Genomic DNA, 18,801 nt, shown 5'->3' with positions numbered 1-18,801 from the left:
ATCAGGAAAGGAAAGGGAAAAAATGTCCCCTCTCTTACTCAGTAGCTAGTGTCTGTTGCTTACATTTGGTTATCTAAATAAGCACCCGGACGTGGAAAAAGGTGCGTGGATATTGATTTCCTGCTATTGTGGCAAGGTTAATGAAAGGGTTGCTGGAAGAAAAGCAGAGAGGGTGCTCCATCACGGGGCTTTTATGACCGTCCCTCTGTACTCTCCCCAAGGCCAAGTAGCCCCGTACTGCTTAGGACAAGACAGGCCTGCAGCAGGCAGACAGGCCGTGTTTGTTTCTCTGTGGAGTCAAAGCATTTCACAAATAAAAGTGATTCAGTGTCTGAAGTGCACCAGTGTCAGCAGAGGGAAAGGACGTGCATATGTTTACAGCTGCAGTGCTTTTGCTTTACAGGTTATGCGTCATGGGGCAAGTCCCCCCTCATAGTTTGCAAAGTCAAACACTGACTCAAAGCGTGTGTGAGCTTAATCTGTCGGTTAGTTGAGTGTTTGAAGCATAGTGCAGGAGAGCCCAAATTCTCCAGATGTTAATAACAAACAAGGCGAGGGGAGAATAAAATCAGGGCTTAAACAGTGTCCATAAACAAAAGAGATCAGAGCAAGAAAACAAACCAATCTGCGAACCTGCTGCCTGCTCTGCCAGCCTTGCCTCATTTGTCAGACGCCCAGTGATCCTAATCATATTGTTAGGGTTGAGGAGGTGGCACTGATTTAAATCAGCAGGCCACCTCATTGGGCGAAGGTGATTAGCGTGGGTGTTCCGAGTGATTGTAATTGGGTTGCATATGATTGGAGGGGAGCCATATACCCTAAAGAGGTGAGCTCTGTGTGCATACTAGATGTGCATGCATAACGAGGCATATGGAGGTGTCTTTTTTTCCCTGTTGTTCACAGTACACTGTGAGCTGATGAGATATTAGCAGACAGCTCGTATCAGACCACGCAGCACAATATCTGTAGCCTAAAGCTCTTCATCACAGCTGGGAGATCTCTTATTTGTACAGTTTGATTTCAGCTGATGACTTGATGAGCAGCCATCGGTAGACAGTACAGTTAGTTTGTGCTGAAAAGATAAGCCAGTTTATCATTTGGGCGGTGAACAGAGGAGTCATTGGCCACAGTTTTGATAATCAAAAGTCATTTATCAAGCAAAAATGCCAAACATTTTCTGCTTTTAGCTTCTCAAATGTGAGTTCTTACTTAAACTTTGCTGTGAATTTAATTGAATTGTCATTCAAGGAACCTAAAACAATCAGTAGATAAATCCAGAAAAATAATCTCCATCTATTTTCACTAAATAGTATGAAATGCTACAGAGACTGTTTGATTAAACACTGCCGTCAAACTGGAACATTTAAACATTTGGCATTTAAACTGAGATCTAAAGACTGAGTATCTTGAGCACTGAATGAAATGATCAACACTTTTAAACATGCCTGACACTGACAGAGGCAGCTGTAGTAGTTGCCGTAATCATAGCCTTTCAATGTTTGCAGAAGAGGGAATCATTTCCATTCAATTTGATTATTTTGATTCAAGCTGTTTGTTGTTGCTGCAGCTCCAGTGAATTGATTCCATTATTGAGTTTAGCAGCAAAATTTGTCATCAGTTCATCAACCCATCGAATGAATACACACGCCATACTGTTGAGCTCTACAAGACTTTAGAGTGTTTTGATTAATCATATAAATCCATGGACTGTATTGTTCAGTTTTAGATGCAGATTGCCCACTGCGATACGTCTCAGCTGTATTCCAGCAGCTCTGGCCACTGCGCTAATGGCGCATTTCCATTACACAGTTCCAGCTCTACTCGACTCGGTTCTACTCTACTCTACTCTACTTGGTTTGGTTGAGTTTCCATTACAATTGAGTACTTCATAGTACCTCCTCAACGTAGGCGGGGTCGTCATACCACGGCTGCGCGAAACTGCCATGACGTCAATTTGTACGCGACGCAAACAGAGCCGACAAACAATGGAGGACATCGAGGCGATGTATTTGCTGCTTGGTTTGTGGCTTTTTGTCACACACAAAGCAAGAGAAGAAACCCAGAAAAGGCTTCGGGCTGCAAGGCGAGTACAGGCGAGTTTGGGAATTCATTCAGCAGTGTGACGCTGCAGACCAGTGAGGACACTCTCCAGCCAATCAGTGGCCGACAGGCTGTTGACATCACACATATAGTATCGCTTTTACTCGCTTGGAACCTCACCAGAGCAGGTACTAAAAATAGCATCGGGTACCAGGTACTATCCCTAATGGAAACACAAAACAACCGGGTAGAGTCGAGTCGAGTCGAGTCGAGTCGAGTCGAGTCGAGCTGAGCCGCGCTCGTGGAAATGTGGCATAAGGTAGCTGCATATCTCTCTGTCGCTACGCTCTTCACAAGGATAGATCTTCAGCTATGGCAGTAGCAGGGAGATGAGCCAGAGCTGTGTGACACATGCAGTGGGCTGGTGAAAAGACCTGAGGCCGATGGCAGGCCTCCAAACACCAGTGAACAGAAGGGAGAGGAGACATTGCATTATGCTGCTTTCACTGTTTTGTCTCAGGCCTCAGATGTTTTGATGTAGGTTGTACTTGGAGGAGGCCTCATGCACATTCATCCAATTAGTGACTTTTTTTGTTAGATTGTGACTGTGAAACCCTTAATGAGGATTGGAATCAGCAGCTGAACTTCACATCCATACGTATCAGAACATTTGCCCTTGTTCGTTATAATAAGAGCAGATGTGAAAACACTGTACGGTGGAATGACTTGAACAGGATGTAGTTAGATGCCTCATCAAATTCATGTGGAGATCTGCCCATTTAGTTATTGATTTGAGCAAACTGCTGCATTTAATGATTGATGTGCTGTGAGCTTTATATTGGGCCCCATGAAAATTGATTGGTTCATTCGAGAAGTAAAGATCTTCTTACCCAGAGGACAGCGATAGAGCCCCCCCCAAAAAATGTCTCGACAGTCTGCTTTTAAGGAACATAGGCAAGTGGGTGTTGTATGGAAATAAACCAGAAGGTAACAAAAGAGCAACCTGTTGTCTTTTCACAGAACTTAATGTCCAGCATATTATTTAGGACAGGACACATTATGCATTTTGTCTTGCATAGACACACGAGGTCAAAGAACTCATCCATATTCATATCTTGGGGAGACTCAACACACAAACAATTAGCTTGTAAGATCTTTTTGTGAGCGGCATCTTGAATCTCTAATGTGTTTTCGTCCCCTTTAGCAACCTGCGCTTCCTGATGATAGCCGTGGCCTATGCTGTCCCCACAGGAGTGATTGCTGGCTGGACAGGTGTCCTCGACATGGTCCTAACACCAGCCAAAGTCAGCCAGGTAGGCAGCAAAACACACACACATTTCGCCTTGAATATTGACAGTGTATTAGACTTTGAATAAGGAAGGGCGTCAGTAAACCAAGGTCACCACACAGAATACAGTGACCCTGGGTAGGCATTGATTTCTGTGCACATTTTGCCAAAAATTGTTTCTGCAGAGGGCCGTTCCATTAAATCTAACAATTAGTGTTAGATGATGATGATGACGATGATTATTATTATTATTATTGTTATTATTATTATTATTATTCATCTACCAGTCACTGTGGCAGTGACTGGTAGATGGAAACCGGTTATGAAACAGCCTCAATTTAATACTGATGTCTCTATACGACCCAATAAGTAAACAAGACCATCAGCATGAAGATTGGCTGTTTCTAGACACTTATTCTTAATTCCTGTCCACTTCCACTTCAGATGAAACGATTTATGGCACCACACAAACTGGAAGAGCCTAGGTTTACATTTTCCCAGGCATCGTTTTGCAGTGAGTAGCTTAAGTAAAAGAGAGCGGGAGGAGAATTTTGTTTTTGGTGTTATATTTTGTGGCAGGACCAGTAAAGAGAAAAAGAAAAGAATTGACTGAAGAACAAAAAAAAGCTAAAAGGGACAGCGATAGAACACAGGCGAAAACACAAGTCAGCCTTGGTTGGTCATTCAACAGGTGGAGAGAAGTACGGGATTTGAAACAACCTATCCTAAATTGGCCCCCGTCTTGGCCCTATTTATGAAATACACTGCAAAATGTGTCGTATGAATGTATGCTGGTGTAGGTCATAGTGGACATAACTTTAATACAACTGGCTTCCGACATTTTACATTAGCCTGGCTTATATCTGCCTACAAATACATTACTCTGGAATGCTGATAACTGGTTTTAGGCTTACATGTAGCTTAGATGTGTGAATGGTACTATAACAGTGTTCTTTATTCAGCCATCATCATGTTACAGTTGTTAATCTTACACAGCCACAAGTAGAAACACTACCCCATCCCTTTGAGTCCTGCATACAGTCTCTGTTTAAAAAAGAAAAATGGCATAAAAAAAAAGGTTCTTTCGTTCACTTCCAAAACAAATGAACACACGAGCCAGATGAAGATCTTTATGACACGAGGCGGTGGTGCTCATGGGAAATGCAATCTTCATTCTGGGAAACACTCCCGCTTCTGTCCACAGGGTCTGCCAAAATCACATGAAAGTTCCTTGTAGTTGCTTTAAAGCAAATCTGAAATACTGGAGATGTTGAGGGATAATTAACTCCATGTCTCCTATACTACAGTGAAAAGTGCATTTCAGTCTATAGGGCCTCTGGACAGCTGAACCTTCCTGCAAGGGTTCATTAACTCACTCGCGCCACCTTTTATATAACACATATAATACACTTTAAAGTTCAAAAGCATTGTGCCTCACTACACAAAACAGATTTAGTAACTTTTGAGGGAACAAAAACACAAAACAGAACAATTATCGTTCATCTTTTCTCTCTCTGTGTGTTGAACCTACTCACAGCTTCTGTCCGTTCAGGCCCAATCAAGTGCAGTTCACCATTTGCACGCCTGCTCGCCGTCTTCAGTCTGAGACAGACCGAAGAGGAAGACACGTTGAGTGGCGCTGGGAGTGTGGCTCTGTGCTGTTTGCCTCTTTCAGGTCTCGACACAGCAGTCTGTCAGAAGACAAAGCGAGAATCTTTTCAAGGTTATCATCAGACAGTTGCTGCTTGAGACAAGATCACACACAGGAGAGCGGAGGATGAGACGCACCTCGTCACACCTGTCTTTATACCTCAGCGAAGAGGCAGCAGTGCGCATACCAAATTGTTCTTAGATTTTCATTTGTTCTCAAAAGAGTTTTTTCTCTCTTCCATATTTCTTTTATCCATGCTAGTTAAGAGGATAAAAAGTGTGTGAAGATGAAATAGTGTCGCAATGAGGTGAGCTGCGTTACAGGATATCCCATGGGTGCAAAACTTTGAGCTTAAAAATGAACTGAAAGCAGATAGTGGAGCGTCTAAACAGGCGGAGGAGGACTAATGCAGCAGAAGACTACTGAAGTGTTTCTTTCTTCTTTGAGTGTGAGATGTTTGTTCATAAAGTCAAGTTGAACTGAGGAAAACAAATACGGCATCTTCTTCTTTGTTAAGCTCAGTATGAATCTGCAGACCTATATCGTAGCTTAGGCTGTAAGCTTTGTTGATTCTGTCAGATCCAGAAACAGCGCGGAAAGATGCTGTTCAGGGAGTGAAACGAGCAGTTCACACAAACACACGATGCTGTATGTAGACCTTATTCCTCTTTCTATCCCTAAACTCCCTTGCAATTTCAAAAATGTTTCTTCCTCTGTTCCCTTGGTCTTTTATTATCTTTCTCTCATCCCTGAAAAATGTTACAGAGACTGACTGTAATGACGGTAATTTAAAGTATGCAGCAAGAGCCTCGGGCCACGGCACAGTGCATTACAGCAAGAGAGCAATTCCATACTTTCTATTAATTTCCTCTTGCTTTCCGATAATTTGTAAGCAGCCATGCTGAGATTTCAGGAGTTGACTAAATATGACCAGAAATGCAGCTGGGGTGTTGAACAACCTGCGAGGATTGAGTCAGTAAATTAAAGGCAGAGAGGCAGAGACACACAGGGATCAGCTGGCTGGCAAACAGTGCAGCAGGAGAAGAGGTGGTGATCTGACTGAAGCCAGGCTCGGAAAGTTTGCAGGGTTTTGGATGCTGAAACTGTATTAGCTTTAAAATGACTACATGTTGGGCTTTCTTTAGGTACATGCACATGGATTTCCAACTGGTTTTAGTGTGAGCATACTATGAGTTAGACATGGACACAGTACCTGAAATTGTTATAATTGTGATTCTGAGGGGACACTTTCAAGCCTGGAGTGGAGTTTAACTCTTGCCTCTGACAAAATGTCTGAAAAAAGCATATTTAGAATATAGGGTGGATCCTGGGGAAAGCTGTGGTGGAACCACTGAGTGGCAGGCAACCACCATTGCTGAATATTTAAGACCAGTGTTGTGCCACAAACTGTCTTGCTGTCTTGCAGGGCTACAATGGAAATATGGGGCCATTGATACAAGTCCTATAACCCTTATGAAAGCATGAGAGCTGCATATTCATCTGTGGCAGAAATTTGGCAGAAAAGTTCACTTGGACTCAAGAATGAACTGATTACATTTTAGTGGTCAAACCTCATGACCTCATAACTCAAGAGTTCATACACTAATTATGGCACAATTTCTCACAAATGTGTGAAATGGAACAAAATGATGAAGTGATGACATTGTATCTCCAAAAGACCAAAGGTCAGCTCCACTGTGACATCATAATGTTCTGCAAAAACACTTCTCAGGTAATTATTCAACACCTTAACTCAGGAACAGAAGAGCAGATTGTGATTATATTTCACATTTGGTCAGATACTGAATTGTTGACGCTGATCTTGGGTGTCCACCTTCAAACTACGCTGGTTGCAGAGATCCTCCGTGCTGATGGGTTGAAGATGCATCCGTATTTTACAATTTGCAGCTTGTTTGTAGCAACATCCATCTTTGAATCATTGTAGTTCAACACAGCCTCATTGGTTCTGCTGATGTTGAGCTTCAGGTGATTGCTGTTGCTCCATGTGATGAAGCTCTCTATCAGTCCTCTGGAAAAATAGTCTCTAAGTGAAGACAGCATGTTTTCCACTGGAAGTTATTCACTGGAATCATAAGCGTCAATATATTGATAACTTCGAATTTAACCAGAAAATACACTTAATGCCTAATTAAAGTCCTTCAAAGTCTTCACAACATTTATGAATCTGGGCAGACATGGATATAAACTGCAATCTGACTGGTTGGTGGAGGCATACAACTGCTAGGTGGTAGTTGTAGTTGCTGATAATTTGTTCCAATGACAAACAGCAAGTCCAAGGCTTTGGTACTCTGCCGGGTGGACTTCCCCTTTGGAGTCAGTTGGAGAGTGAATGGCTGTGGTGAAGTCCGGCTATTTCCCAGTGAGCATACAGCAGCCATTGGAAGTATTGCCTTTCATTGACTTAAGCCCTGAAGACACAACGGTTGCTGCATGGCCTGAAAAAGAAATAAAAACAACAGAACTGGGCAGTTTTCTTTGACAGAAACACATATCAGTGGTTGCATTGCCATTCTTGTGTCAGTTTTGCGCCTTTGCATTAATCTCAAATGCAGTCAGTCCGTCCTTCCTACAGTTACAGCTTTTTGACAGCATAGTCTGTGTTTGTATTTTCTAAGAGTTGTGGTGAGACCGGAGCAAGAGCCAAAAGCATGGTGAAAGTATAAATGGTCAGACAAAGGCTACAGTGTATTATTCTTGCTCATGATTTGGAATTGGGATTGTATGGGATCTTGTAAAAGCACTGCAGTTCTGCTTGGGGAGTGTTCAAGATAATGATTATGACTCAGGAAATGTGTGCCTTACATTGCTCATCGGTCATATGTAACTGTCCCCTTAATGAACAGCGTCCATTTTGCATAAGTAGATGCCTGATACATGCTAAGGGTAAGGTCTGTGATTATTGGCTTAAAATGGCTTATGATAAGTGATTGAGACACAGAGAGAGGATCAGGGAAAATACACACATCAGTGTGTGAAGAGCCTTGAGCCCTGGCTTTCCCTGCCCTAACACCAGTCATCTCCAGCTTATTGACACCATCACAATATAGTAGACATGATTAAGCGTCAAATCTTTGAGGTTTCACCTCAAAAAGCTGCCTCAGGCCACGCAACCAAGAGCTCCAATGAGCTCCTGTCTTCTTACAGAAGGCCCATGCACAACACTTGGAGTGTAATTCAGATTACACATAATGGCATTTAGACATTCATCACTTACTGAGCCAGAATGCATTTTACATTTAATAACTTTGATAGTCTACTTTTCTTCATTACAGGGTTTCCTGACAGGTCGCTGCAGAGCACGATTAAGCAAACAGCATCAGATCTTGCTTTAGAGTCTGGTCACTTGCTTTCTCATCTTCCATATGGTTGGATTTGGTTGAATGTGAGCTATTGCCATGAGGAGATTGATGGGAACCAAACACCTTCATTGGCACTTGGAGACATTCTCGCCCGGGTGCCGCACACTGATTGTTTTTTGTGCGTGTGTCTGTGTGTGTGCGCTTATGTGCTACACTGTCCCTCATATTGATTCTGCTTGGCCATAACGTCTTTTCTCCTGACTTTAAGGCTAAGTGTATGCGTTGGCTCTCATCCGTGTAAATAAGAAAGGACAACAATCGTACACTCTTACACACATACACACACAGCTGCTCTTATAGCATTGCTGCCTGGCAATTTACCAGACACAGTGATTGACAGGCCTCTGTAGACTTCAGACACTTAGTGCCTGCTCTCTGTCTAACTCTGTCCCCACAGTCATGGACTGCATTTTGAACACTGAATAACCTTCTTTCATTCTCCCCCACCCCCTGTTCTTTTCTAACACACAGGTTGACGCAGGTTGGATTGGTTTCTGGTCGACTATTGGTGGATGTGTGTTTGGAGTAGCAATGGCCAGGTAAGCTACTATATACCCGTTTTTTTGTTTGACTATAGCATGGTGTGATCATTGAATATGATTTTAAGGTGAAAAAGAAGTAATAAGCTAAGACTGTCCAAGCCAGTCCAGACTAGTAAGACTACTGATGTGTACAGATCCTTGGAATAATGGCCTTGCTAATCAGCATCTCCCACGAACCCTTAACCTGCATGCAGTCTTCTCATCCATGTTTTTTTGTAACTTGCTCATTGTGTGACTGTTGAATATAGTTTGAAGTGACTTCAAAGTTAACATAAATGCAGTAGCACCCTTCCCTGCTTCCAGACCTCTGAGTTGCCCCCCCACATCTCAGATTTTCAGCATGTTAAGTGAAAGCAAAATGGCAATTCAGTCTGATTATCAGGCTAATACCACTCAGCTCAGTGAAAACTCGATGGACCTGGTGAGGCATCAAATTAGAAAATAAGCGTTTACTGTAATCCCTCCTTTACATTTGCAGACCTTTGCAGCTGAATCTGGCATGTCTCTGAGATGGTCAGAATACCAGAGAGGTTGCACACACAGTGAGGGAAGTCGAAACCTCTCCTGCTTGGGAAAACCTGTAAAAAAAAGGAATTTAGGACTTCACTTTAATATAAAAATGTCTTTAGAAGCGAGGAAAATTATTTGTGAAAGGAACTATTAAGAAGTATTTGCAAGCAAATATGTAATATATATAAGAAGTAGTTTAGATCAGTGCTGCACCACAAAAGAGCTACAAGATAAGAAGATCATTAAGAAATAAGAAAATGTATGTATCTGCCACACAAAGTGAGCTGGATCTGACTTTCCCCTGTTTTTTTCCTTCTTTTTTCATCTGTAAAAATGATTCAAATGAAACACTCTGAGAAGGAGGAATCACTCTTCAGTTGAACTGCCCATAGGTTTATGCAACCTGGTTCACAAGTCAGTAGACAGGAGCACTGGCCTTTCAGATGAAGACAAAGGTAAAGCAGATGAACTGACCTGACTATCTTTCAACGTCACGATTTGCATAGTTAAAAGAGAAGATAATGGAAAGTTTCATATGAATATATAGGGAGTCTTTTTCCCCAACACCTCTGCAAATTGAATACAAATGTGACAGTTGAACCACAGCCAAAACCATCTGCTGAAGGAATGAGTGAATTTCATTTCTTACAGAACACATAAGACAGCTGTGAACAAAGGGTCCTTTAACTCATAAAGCATGGAAGTAATCAATTCATGCTGTGTTTAATAGCCTTGGCTGTACCTCTGCTACCTGACAAACAAGATTAGAAACCAGTACCTCTGACTTTTCTTCACAGTGAAATCGCTCTGCTCGCTCTGTATGCATACATATTGTACTGATACCGGACTGTGTCCTTATAACAGTATTAATAACTAATAAACCATTTATGAAAAATGGCAAAGGGTTCAATAGAGGTGGGTCGGGTCCTCTCTGCTGCTCACCTAATCTCATCTACTCTCTTTTAATAAATGATCTGAAGCCAGTGACTCTGTGATAGAGCGAGGGAAATGGATGCTAATGCAACAGCCACTTCACCTCCATTGATGGATAGGGAGCTGCACCATGAAGACAAAGTGCGAAGTCTGCAAAAGCAAGGGATGCATTCCTGCTCTGACAGGATATATGTTTAGCGCAGGCTGAGGCCCAATCAGCACTTCCAGGCAGGCCCACTGTTTTCTTTAAGTTGTAATCAGGGAAATAAGCCCATAACTCCCACTGTTAATCAATGAAGCTGTTTGCAGCACAAGATGAAAGCGTATGTAAACAGAGCAGTTGAGTTATTGGTGTTGATTGCATAGACTCTGAGTCAGTGGAGGGATTGATTAGTCCCTCTTTGGTGCAACAGTTGATAGTAATTTGCTCTATGAGCAACTGTTGAAATGTGGCAGTGGGGTTGGTTATGAACTTCTCTGAGCCTCCGATCATGCCAGGGAGTTGTGCTCAGTGGGTAGCAATGGTAGAAATGATCCCTAATTGTCTTTCCCCATTAGGTTCAATTTAGACATCAAAGCAAAATACCAATAAAGTATTCTGACCAAAGGTGGTCCATTTTTTAATGAAGCCGTGTGTGATGTAAGTTTTAAAAAGTGCTATATGAGTAAATTTGTCACTTCCTGTTGGTTGAAATTATTTTGATCAAGCATCGAATAGTGATTTGATTGAAGCTTATAAATGTTACTTATGATTATATCACTAGTTAGAGATCACAAATCTGACAAAGGTTAGAACAACACCACTGCTCTGTGATCAACTGTATTGACTTTCAAAATCAGAAAAAGTCATCCGTACATGCTAAGCTAGAATCAGCTGATTGAAGTGTTAACCCACCGTGATCTGCAGCTGCTGCTGCTGCTGCTGGGTCGTTTACAATAGGGAGCAGACGTTCTCATTAATAATCAGTCACCAGGCCAATGGCCTTTTTTTTCCACTTCTTCTCTTTGATTGGTGATGTCCACTGGGAAGTGAGCCTCTGGATGCACAATCCAACTGGGGTTCTTTGATTAGAGAAATTCTTAAAACAGCAGAAGCAGAAGACATTTACCAGAGTCTTACTTCTTCGTTTCTCCTGTAAAACTAAATGCTGCCTCTGTGCTTGCTTTGTCTCTTTCTTCATCAGTGTGCTGCAATATGGCATCATTAGATACAGTCCCGGGAAAGCTTGTGGTAATGAACTGAGCAGAGAGCAATCTCTGTCCCTCGTCTTATCTGCTAACAGCCCTTAAGATGTTCCTGTCCCTCCAGCTAGCACAAAATGGTGCCAATGCTGAGCACAGTTTACCACAGGGGGCAGAAAAAGGCCCCCTGTAAATGCTTTTCATGCTGCAGGTGTTGCAGTTTCACATTTTATGTGGCTTATACTCTTACAAGGCTGAATTTCCCAGGGGATTAGCATTTGGCCTCTGCCAAAAAAACACTGGCTGCTTGCGAACATTTCATTGCCTGTGTCTTGCCGGTGGATAGTGGATTGGCAGGGACTTTGATGCAGCAGGTTCAATTAGTGGTGGATGCTCCAAGGTGTGGCACCTGTCATGGAAACGTTTGACAAACAGTCTGGCAGCTGTTTAATTGTATGGCCAAGACAGAAGCTGACTGGATGACAGCGGCACACTGTACGCTTTTTTCACAGATTGAGGAGGGTAGAAAGAATAACTAACAAGCGTCCCTCATTATCTTCCCATTACAAGCTTCAGGAAAAGACAGGGGGAGGCGGGGAAGGAATGAGGGGGTGGCGGAAAACAGAACCAAGGTATTCTCCTTCACATCGCAAAGGTGTGCGCCAGACAATACTCTAGGTTAATGAGATGAGATAGAGCAAACACAAATGAGTACCAGCCACTGCCTAATTTGTTTTGCTTGCAAATGGGGACAATCTGTGATTGCATGCTGATCATCATATTATACTGTCCACATCTATTTGGTCATTTACTGCATGTCCCTCACTGGAAACGGAGACAGGCCCAATTGATAATATCATACTGATGGTGATATTTCATCATTCCCTGCAGGCACTGGGAGAGCAGAGAATGGAATCTGATTCTACATGACTTAAATGATGCCATCTTTATGGCCAATAAATCCTGTTAGAGCAGTGTAAAAGATAGGCTTTTAATTTTGATATTACCTCATGAGATGACATGACCCTCTTTACTCACTGAGTAGTGTAAGAGAGCTCTGAATTACACTACTGGAGACATGCAGACTTTTAAGGCAAAGAGTTTTCTTGATCAATATTTTGTCATCAAATCTGATGAAAACACCAAAACTGACCACACATTTTATTACTTTTTGCCTCCCCTACCATGTTTGTTGCAAGCTTTGTTTGTACCAAGGTAAATCTTTAAATCCTGGTGACATATAGTTGCATTTTTCCAAAAGGCACAGGCATTTCTTGAAGCAGCTGCTTACTGCACCCAACAGACAAAAGCAGGAGTAAAAAGCTCATTTGAAGGGGACTATTTTCAGCTGTGGATTGATACACATTTGCTGCTTTAATTAGAATTTGTGGCAAGAGGACAACATATGTGGGATTGACTCAAAATAAACTGCTTATGGAACATCTCATCTAGTGCAACATTGTAGCCCACTGATGTGTGACGGATCAGGTGTTTTATATCAGGCTTTGACTGTGCAGGCATCAGTTGTTAGTAGCATTGATTGTTGGGTTAGGTCTTCATAGAATTTGTTGACAGTAAGAGCACTTGAGACTTAGAATGATAGGATATGTATGCTGCTATTGGTCAACTGTAAGCCAGTGGTTTTCAAAACCCAAACTCTGCTCAGGTGTATTAGTTTAATTCAAACTTATCTTGCCAATCAGTGACCAAGCTCTTTATCAAGTGGACTCAGGGACCATCAGAGTTAGTATAGGAAATAAGCTACTTATGGTGTTTCTGACCAGAGGATCAGATTGGAATTGAAACATAGCAGTAGCCTGTGATCCTCTCAGCAAAGAGATGAGAGCTTGACTGGGTGCAGGCTAAGGATTTCATCCCTCTCTGGCACCAGGGTGGTTGAAGGGTTGTGGATGCGAGCCAGTTAGCAGCAGATGGGTGATGCAGATTCGAGCTATGGGCAGGGAATCCAGACATCTCTGTGAAGTAGCAAGTGCTTGGCCCTTGGACTAGACTGCCTTTTGCAATGCAACCAGCTCATTCTTGTGAACAGAAATATGATGGCTTTAGATCTGTTTATCAGAGAAGAGACACCAAATTCATGGTGTTATCCCGTGATAGCCATGCCCCCCTGAAACTCTCTTGCAGTGAGAGTGAGTCTAAAGGTAGCGATTCAGAATGTAGCCAATGTCCTGTGTGTAATGTGTCGAGACTGTGAACGACAGCTTATGAAATCCCAGGAGACAGTGATGTCATCTAAAAAAGTCACCCCGGAACGTTCTGAGTGGAGGGGTTCTCATTATCCGTCCACAGGATGATTTCCCTCATCTCCTGGCCCTCAGCATGCTGACAGAACTTCACAACCTAGCTCAACTAATCAGCCATTTCCAACACTTCTTTTCATTCTTGGATTAAGTTCATTGTCAAGTTCAGGCCTCTTTTCCCGAGCATCTTGTCTGTAAGCAACAAAACAAAAGTAATTAGTGTCTGTCTTTGCTACAGGCTTCTGTAACTTCATCTAATCTTTCACAAGCATACATATGCATATGTACCCAGAGGAGCGGATAGAAGTTAATGAACTATGAGGCTTTAGAAAGGGCTACAAAGAGAAACCACAGTGCTCAAGAGAGTTTGGGAATGGCCCGATGGCTTGTCTTCCACACTATAATACAATACACATCTCAAGTCTGCGTGCTTAGCTGCTGAGACAAATTGAATCAACTCTTAGAATTGTGTCTGCTTGTGTAATGACAAGTGCAACTGATACACTTAGAACAAGTGGGAGAAGGAAATGTTGTACGCTTTCCCTGAAACAATGCATGTCTCCAGTAATAGATTATGACACAAGTCACAGAGGAAGCAGACATTTAGAAATTGCTTAGCTTCTCATTGTGTTTATGAAGGATGCCTCTTGTTTCTGAAGCAGCTGTCTTTAGTCACTTCAGTAATCCTGTCTGCTTTTTGTCCTGGTGTATTTCAGGGTCAGTATCTGGAATATGTTGTGATGTGCCTCAGCGTTTAGAAATTGAAATTCCTCCTTTCTCCCCCCTCCCTTCCACCCACCCCCAGGTTTGCAGACTCTATTCGGGGGATGCTGAAGCTGATCCTGGTACTGATGCTGGCAGGAGCCTCGCTGTCCTCTACCTGGTTCACACTGACGTGTCTGAGCAGAGTCACTCACCTCCCCTCCACTGCAGGTGGGTCCACAGCAGCATCACCATCAAGGTGACACTGCATATGTGCAGTGCAGCTGGGAGATAGCTGATACAGCCCACAGCCAAAAGGAATTCAGTAGGCAGTTCAGGGCTATCTTTCATCTCAATTTGCAAAACACAGGACAGTCCACAGGCCCTTTTTATACACACTCAAACCCACAATTTAAAGAGACCAAAAGTTAAATATAGAGTTCAAAATGGGCCACCTACAAGATTTGTGTAGATCCAAGAAAAAACTGCATACCTGTCAAATAAAATTCCCAGATTTAAGTGATAGCCCCTGGCAGGGCTGTCAAAATTGGCCAAAAGTGACGCTTGATTATTCCCTTAAAAAATAATACTTAGGTTCAAACCATTCGAAAATTTATCTTGTGCATTACGTCCATAAGAGGGAAAACCAATACAACCAGAGACATACTACATACTACATACTACATAAGCATGGTTTATCACTCCAGCAAAATTTGACTAAAAACGCCTTTCCAAGCATACCCGAAGTAAATTGAAAGCCGTTTGTGAACTATTTGGAGTACATGCTTGGTGTTGGTCTCTTTTGAAAAGTAGCACTCTGAAGTTTTATCCCCGGCAGTCAGAATCACTTTAAGTGCTACTGGCACTGAGAACAGAATTTTGAACACACTGAATTTTTAGGTTTTTTATTTCTGCCTGAATATTTTTTTGCAAATGAATGCCTGCAGATGACTGTGGTTGGGACCTTTTGCTGGAAAACACAATGGGACCATAGCATGAAGTATTACCTAGTCGCATTTCAAATTTGATAACAAAATCACAGAAAATGAAAATTTTACACGTTTCTTAGGATATGTCAAAGCGCTCTCCAAAAATGGCAATTTGGAGACTTCAACTGGAAACTAAACATGTGCACATAAAAACTCAAGATGCATTATAAAATAGATACTTACTTGTCTAAAGCAATATCTCCTCCCTCGAGAAACATGGCCTCTGCCTCTGAGTCAGCAGCAGACATTTTGCTGTCCTCCTCTGACAGTTCTTCCCCAGAGTCATCGCCTCCTCACTGAACACATGGCCTCACAGACCGTGTACATTGTTTTTGCTGTCCGTTTCACCGTTATATTCTGTGAATAACTCACAAAAACTCAGATTTTCACTATTTCACGCAAGGACATACAGACCGTTATTTGCATACGAGTCCCTTTACACACGTTCTTCCCTGTTGTAGCTGGAAAGTTACACTGTGAAGTGGCATATCCTCATGTTCAGTATTTCAGAATTATGGAAAGGATCTCTACAAAGATAGACCCTTTTGTTAGAGAGTAAGACCCACTTTGTTTAACTAGAAACAGCTGTTTTATTGCTCTTGCCAGAGGCCACCAGACTCCATTCACAGAAACAGCATTTTATCATCATGAAACCACTTCAGTCAAACGCGACAGACACAAAATATACTTCACCAGAACCTTCTTGGTTCCTCTTTCCACCGTTCCAACAATCATCACTTATTCTGGTTTGGTCAAAATAAACTCTTATTTCACCAAACTGGGAGAAGGCCGGCGCCAGGGAAGCAGCGGGGAAAACAGCGTGTAGAGCCGGAATCTAACTAACTGGGAGTTACATATGTCGAATTAAACTAATTACTGGACAAGAGAATCTCTGATTTTGTGACCTTTGTCCATCATTCAGTGCATTTGTTTTTTTTTCTACAATCTAAGATTATTTTCATAATCAAATGTATGAATTTTTTTGCAATTTGAGTATAAATCCACACCCTTAATGTGTTTGACTATCCTTTGTGGGTGGATCTAGGTCATGTGACCATGTGGGACACAAACAAATCACTTGTATTATCTATAAAATGTCATACATAATTCAACCAGTATGGACCCTCAAACACCCTCAAAGCTTAAAGTCAGCCATGTAGTTACTGTTCCATTACAAGTGCACAGCATACAGAGCCAAATCGATAATAAATGTCTCACTTTCCAAATACTTACTTTGGTACATATTCAGCAGAACCAATCTATTTGTAGACGTCAGTGATAAACCCATTAGGGACTTTGAACTGGACTCAGCTGCCTTTTCCTAAGCCAAACCAATAAGCAGACCAGCATGTCGTTCAAAGCCACTGATTCCTGCCATCATCATCCATCATCATTCTCTCGGCCCTGGCACTGCTCTCCTCACGTCCTCTTGTCCCAGACACTGGCAGCCTGCAGCATCCGAGCCACAACCTTGTTCATCCAACAGGCATTTCATGCAAGAGGATGGTGTGATACTGCACCAAAAACTGCCAGCACGCCTCTTCCCTGTGGTGTGATCAGTTGCGCACGCACAGATCAGAGTCAGTAATCTTTTAATATTTTTAATATAAATTGTCACTTATACTTTGTTGTGATCAAAGTAAACAGATATACCAGATTTATGACTGTGTGGGTGCATTTGTAATAGATATAAAGATATAAATACAGAATATTGTGGATTCTGTTCAGCTGTTTCCCATAAAGAATAATCACCTTTTAGATCGAAAAGTATGTTTTTTGAGTGTCTATCTATCTATCTATCTATCTATCTATCTATCTATCTATCTATCTATCTATCTATCTATCTATCTATCTATCTATCTACACACACACACACACACACACACACACACACACACACACACACACACACACACACATACACACACACACACACACACACACACACACACACTCACATCATTACATACATACATACACCCACAGGCACATACATACATATCAAATGTTTCAATAACGAAAGTAATTATTAGTTTCAGCTTCATTACAAATCTGATCCCCAAACAGTTGTGCAGAATGTAAATGAGAACAGAATGCGGTCATTTGCCTCGCTCCATCTTTGCATGTGGACTGAGCCTTTGATACTCTCACCTGTTACCAGTGAACCTGTGTGTTTACCTGTGGAATGATCCAAACAGGTGTTTTTGGAGCATTCCAAAACTTTGGCAAAGATTCTGAATGAGCATATATGTACAAAAATCAATGAAGTTGACGAGGTCAAACATTAAATAGTATGTGTCGAAGAGGATTAACAACTTCTCACATTCTATTTTGTTTTGGAATCGGGGTTGTGCAATATGATCCCCTATATAATTTCTAAAAGCGCCAAAAACTTTTTCCTCTCTTCAGGCCACTGAGGTATATCCCAACTACCTCCACTGCTGTGCTCACGATGTGTTTCCCTCCTTCAAGGGATCTCCTACTGCCTTCTGGGAAATACGGCCAGATAGCCTAATTCAATAACGTGAGGGGAAAAGTGTAGTGGTTGAAGCAGTCTTAAGTGTCTGAATATCACTGCTTCATTGGGGTTGAATAAAGACGAGCAGGGGAGAAGCTGCCAATGATGGCTGCGTGAGTGACTCCTGGGTTCCCCGTCACAGGCAGGCGGGCAGGCAGGCTCGCAAGGGCCCTCAGAGGCACTGTGATTAAAGGGACGTGCAGGCTAATGGGGAGCTCATTTGGACCAATCTGCTGTGATAAGGGAGATGGAGGGTGCTGTGATGCTCCAGAGGTGATGGCTTAATCTCTCTGCACATCCACTCTAACACACATTCACACATTTTACTCTAGGTCCCAGTCAAAGGACTGCGGCTGAGAGTAGACCCCACTCTGGCCAAACATACTGAACTCAGACAAGTGAACACACACATACAGAGGTTATGTTTTCATCACTTCTGGGGACATTACATAGACTTACATCCAGTTCCTGGAGACTTACGCTAACCAGAACCATAACCACTACTTGCCTAACCCTAACCTTAAACTTTACTCAAATCTTCAGCCTAAAATTTATTGATTTACATATTAGGGACCTGTCCTGCGATTGGCTGGGGACCTGCGTTTTGTCCTCACAATGTGACTGTAAACAGATTTATGTCTCCACAACGTGAGTAATACATGGTCATACACACGCGTGCGCACACGCACACACAGTTGACACAGTTGGTCCACAAACCTCTGCAAAAAATGACCTCTGTAATGTTTGTTGTGGGAACTAGATTGAGCCAGTCTGCACAGCAGAATATTCAATTAAAAGTTTACCA

General features: G+C 42.2%; 1 protein-coding gene across 1 annotated transcript in view; it reads left to right on the top strand.

Moving 5' to 3' along the window:
- slc49a4 (solute carrier family 49 member 4) overlaps positions 1–18,801 on the top strand; it is a 48,971-nt gene that overhangs the window by 16,872 nt on the left and 13,298 nt on the right. The window contains exons 5-7 of the mRNA XM_070976643.1: positions 3,245–3,353; positions 8,831–8,898; positions 14,593–14,720. Coding sequence (XP_070832744.1) covers positions 3,245–3,353; positions 8,831–8,898; positions 14,593–14,720 — 305 coding nt within the window. The remainder of the gene's footprint in view (positions 1–3,244; positions 3,354–8,830; positions 8,899–14,592; positions 14,721–18,801) is intronic.

This window comes from Chaetodon trifascialis, chromosome 12, assembly GCF_039877785.1.
Source record: "Chaetodon trifascialis isolate fChaTrf1 chromosome 12, fChaTrf1.hap1, whole genome shotgun sequence".
Taxonomy (NCBI): Eukaryota; Metazoa; Chordata; class Actinopteri; order Chaetodontiformes; family Chaetodontidae; genus Chaetodon; species Chaetodon trifascialis.
Note: the sequence above shows the minus strand (reverse complement) of the source record. Positions and strands in the feature narration are given on the sequence as shown.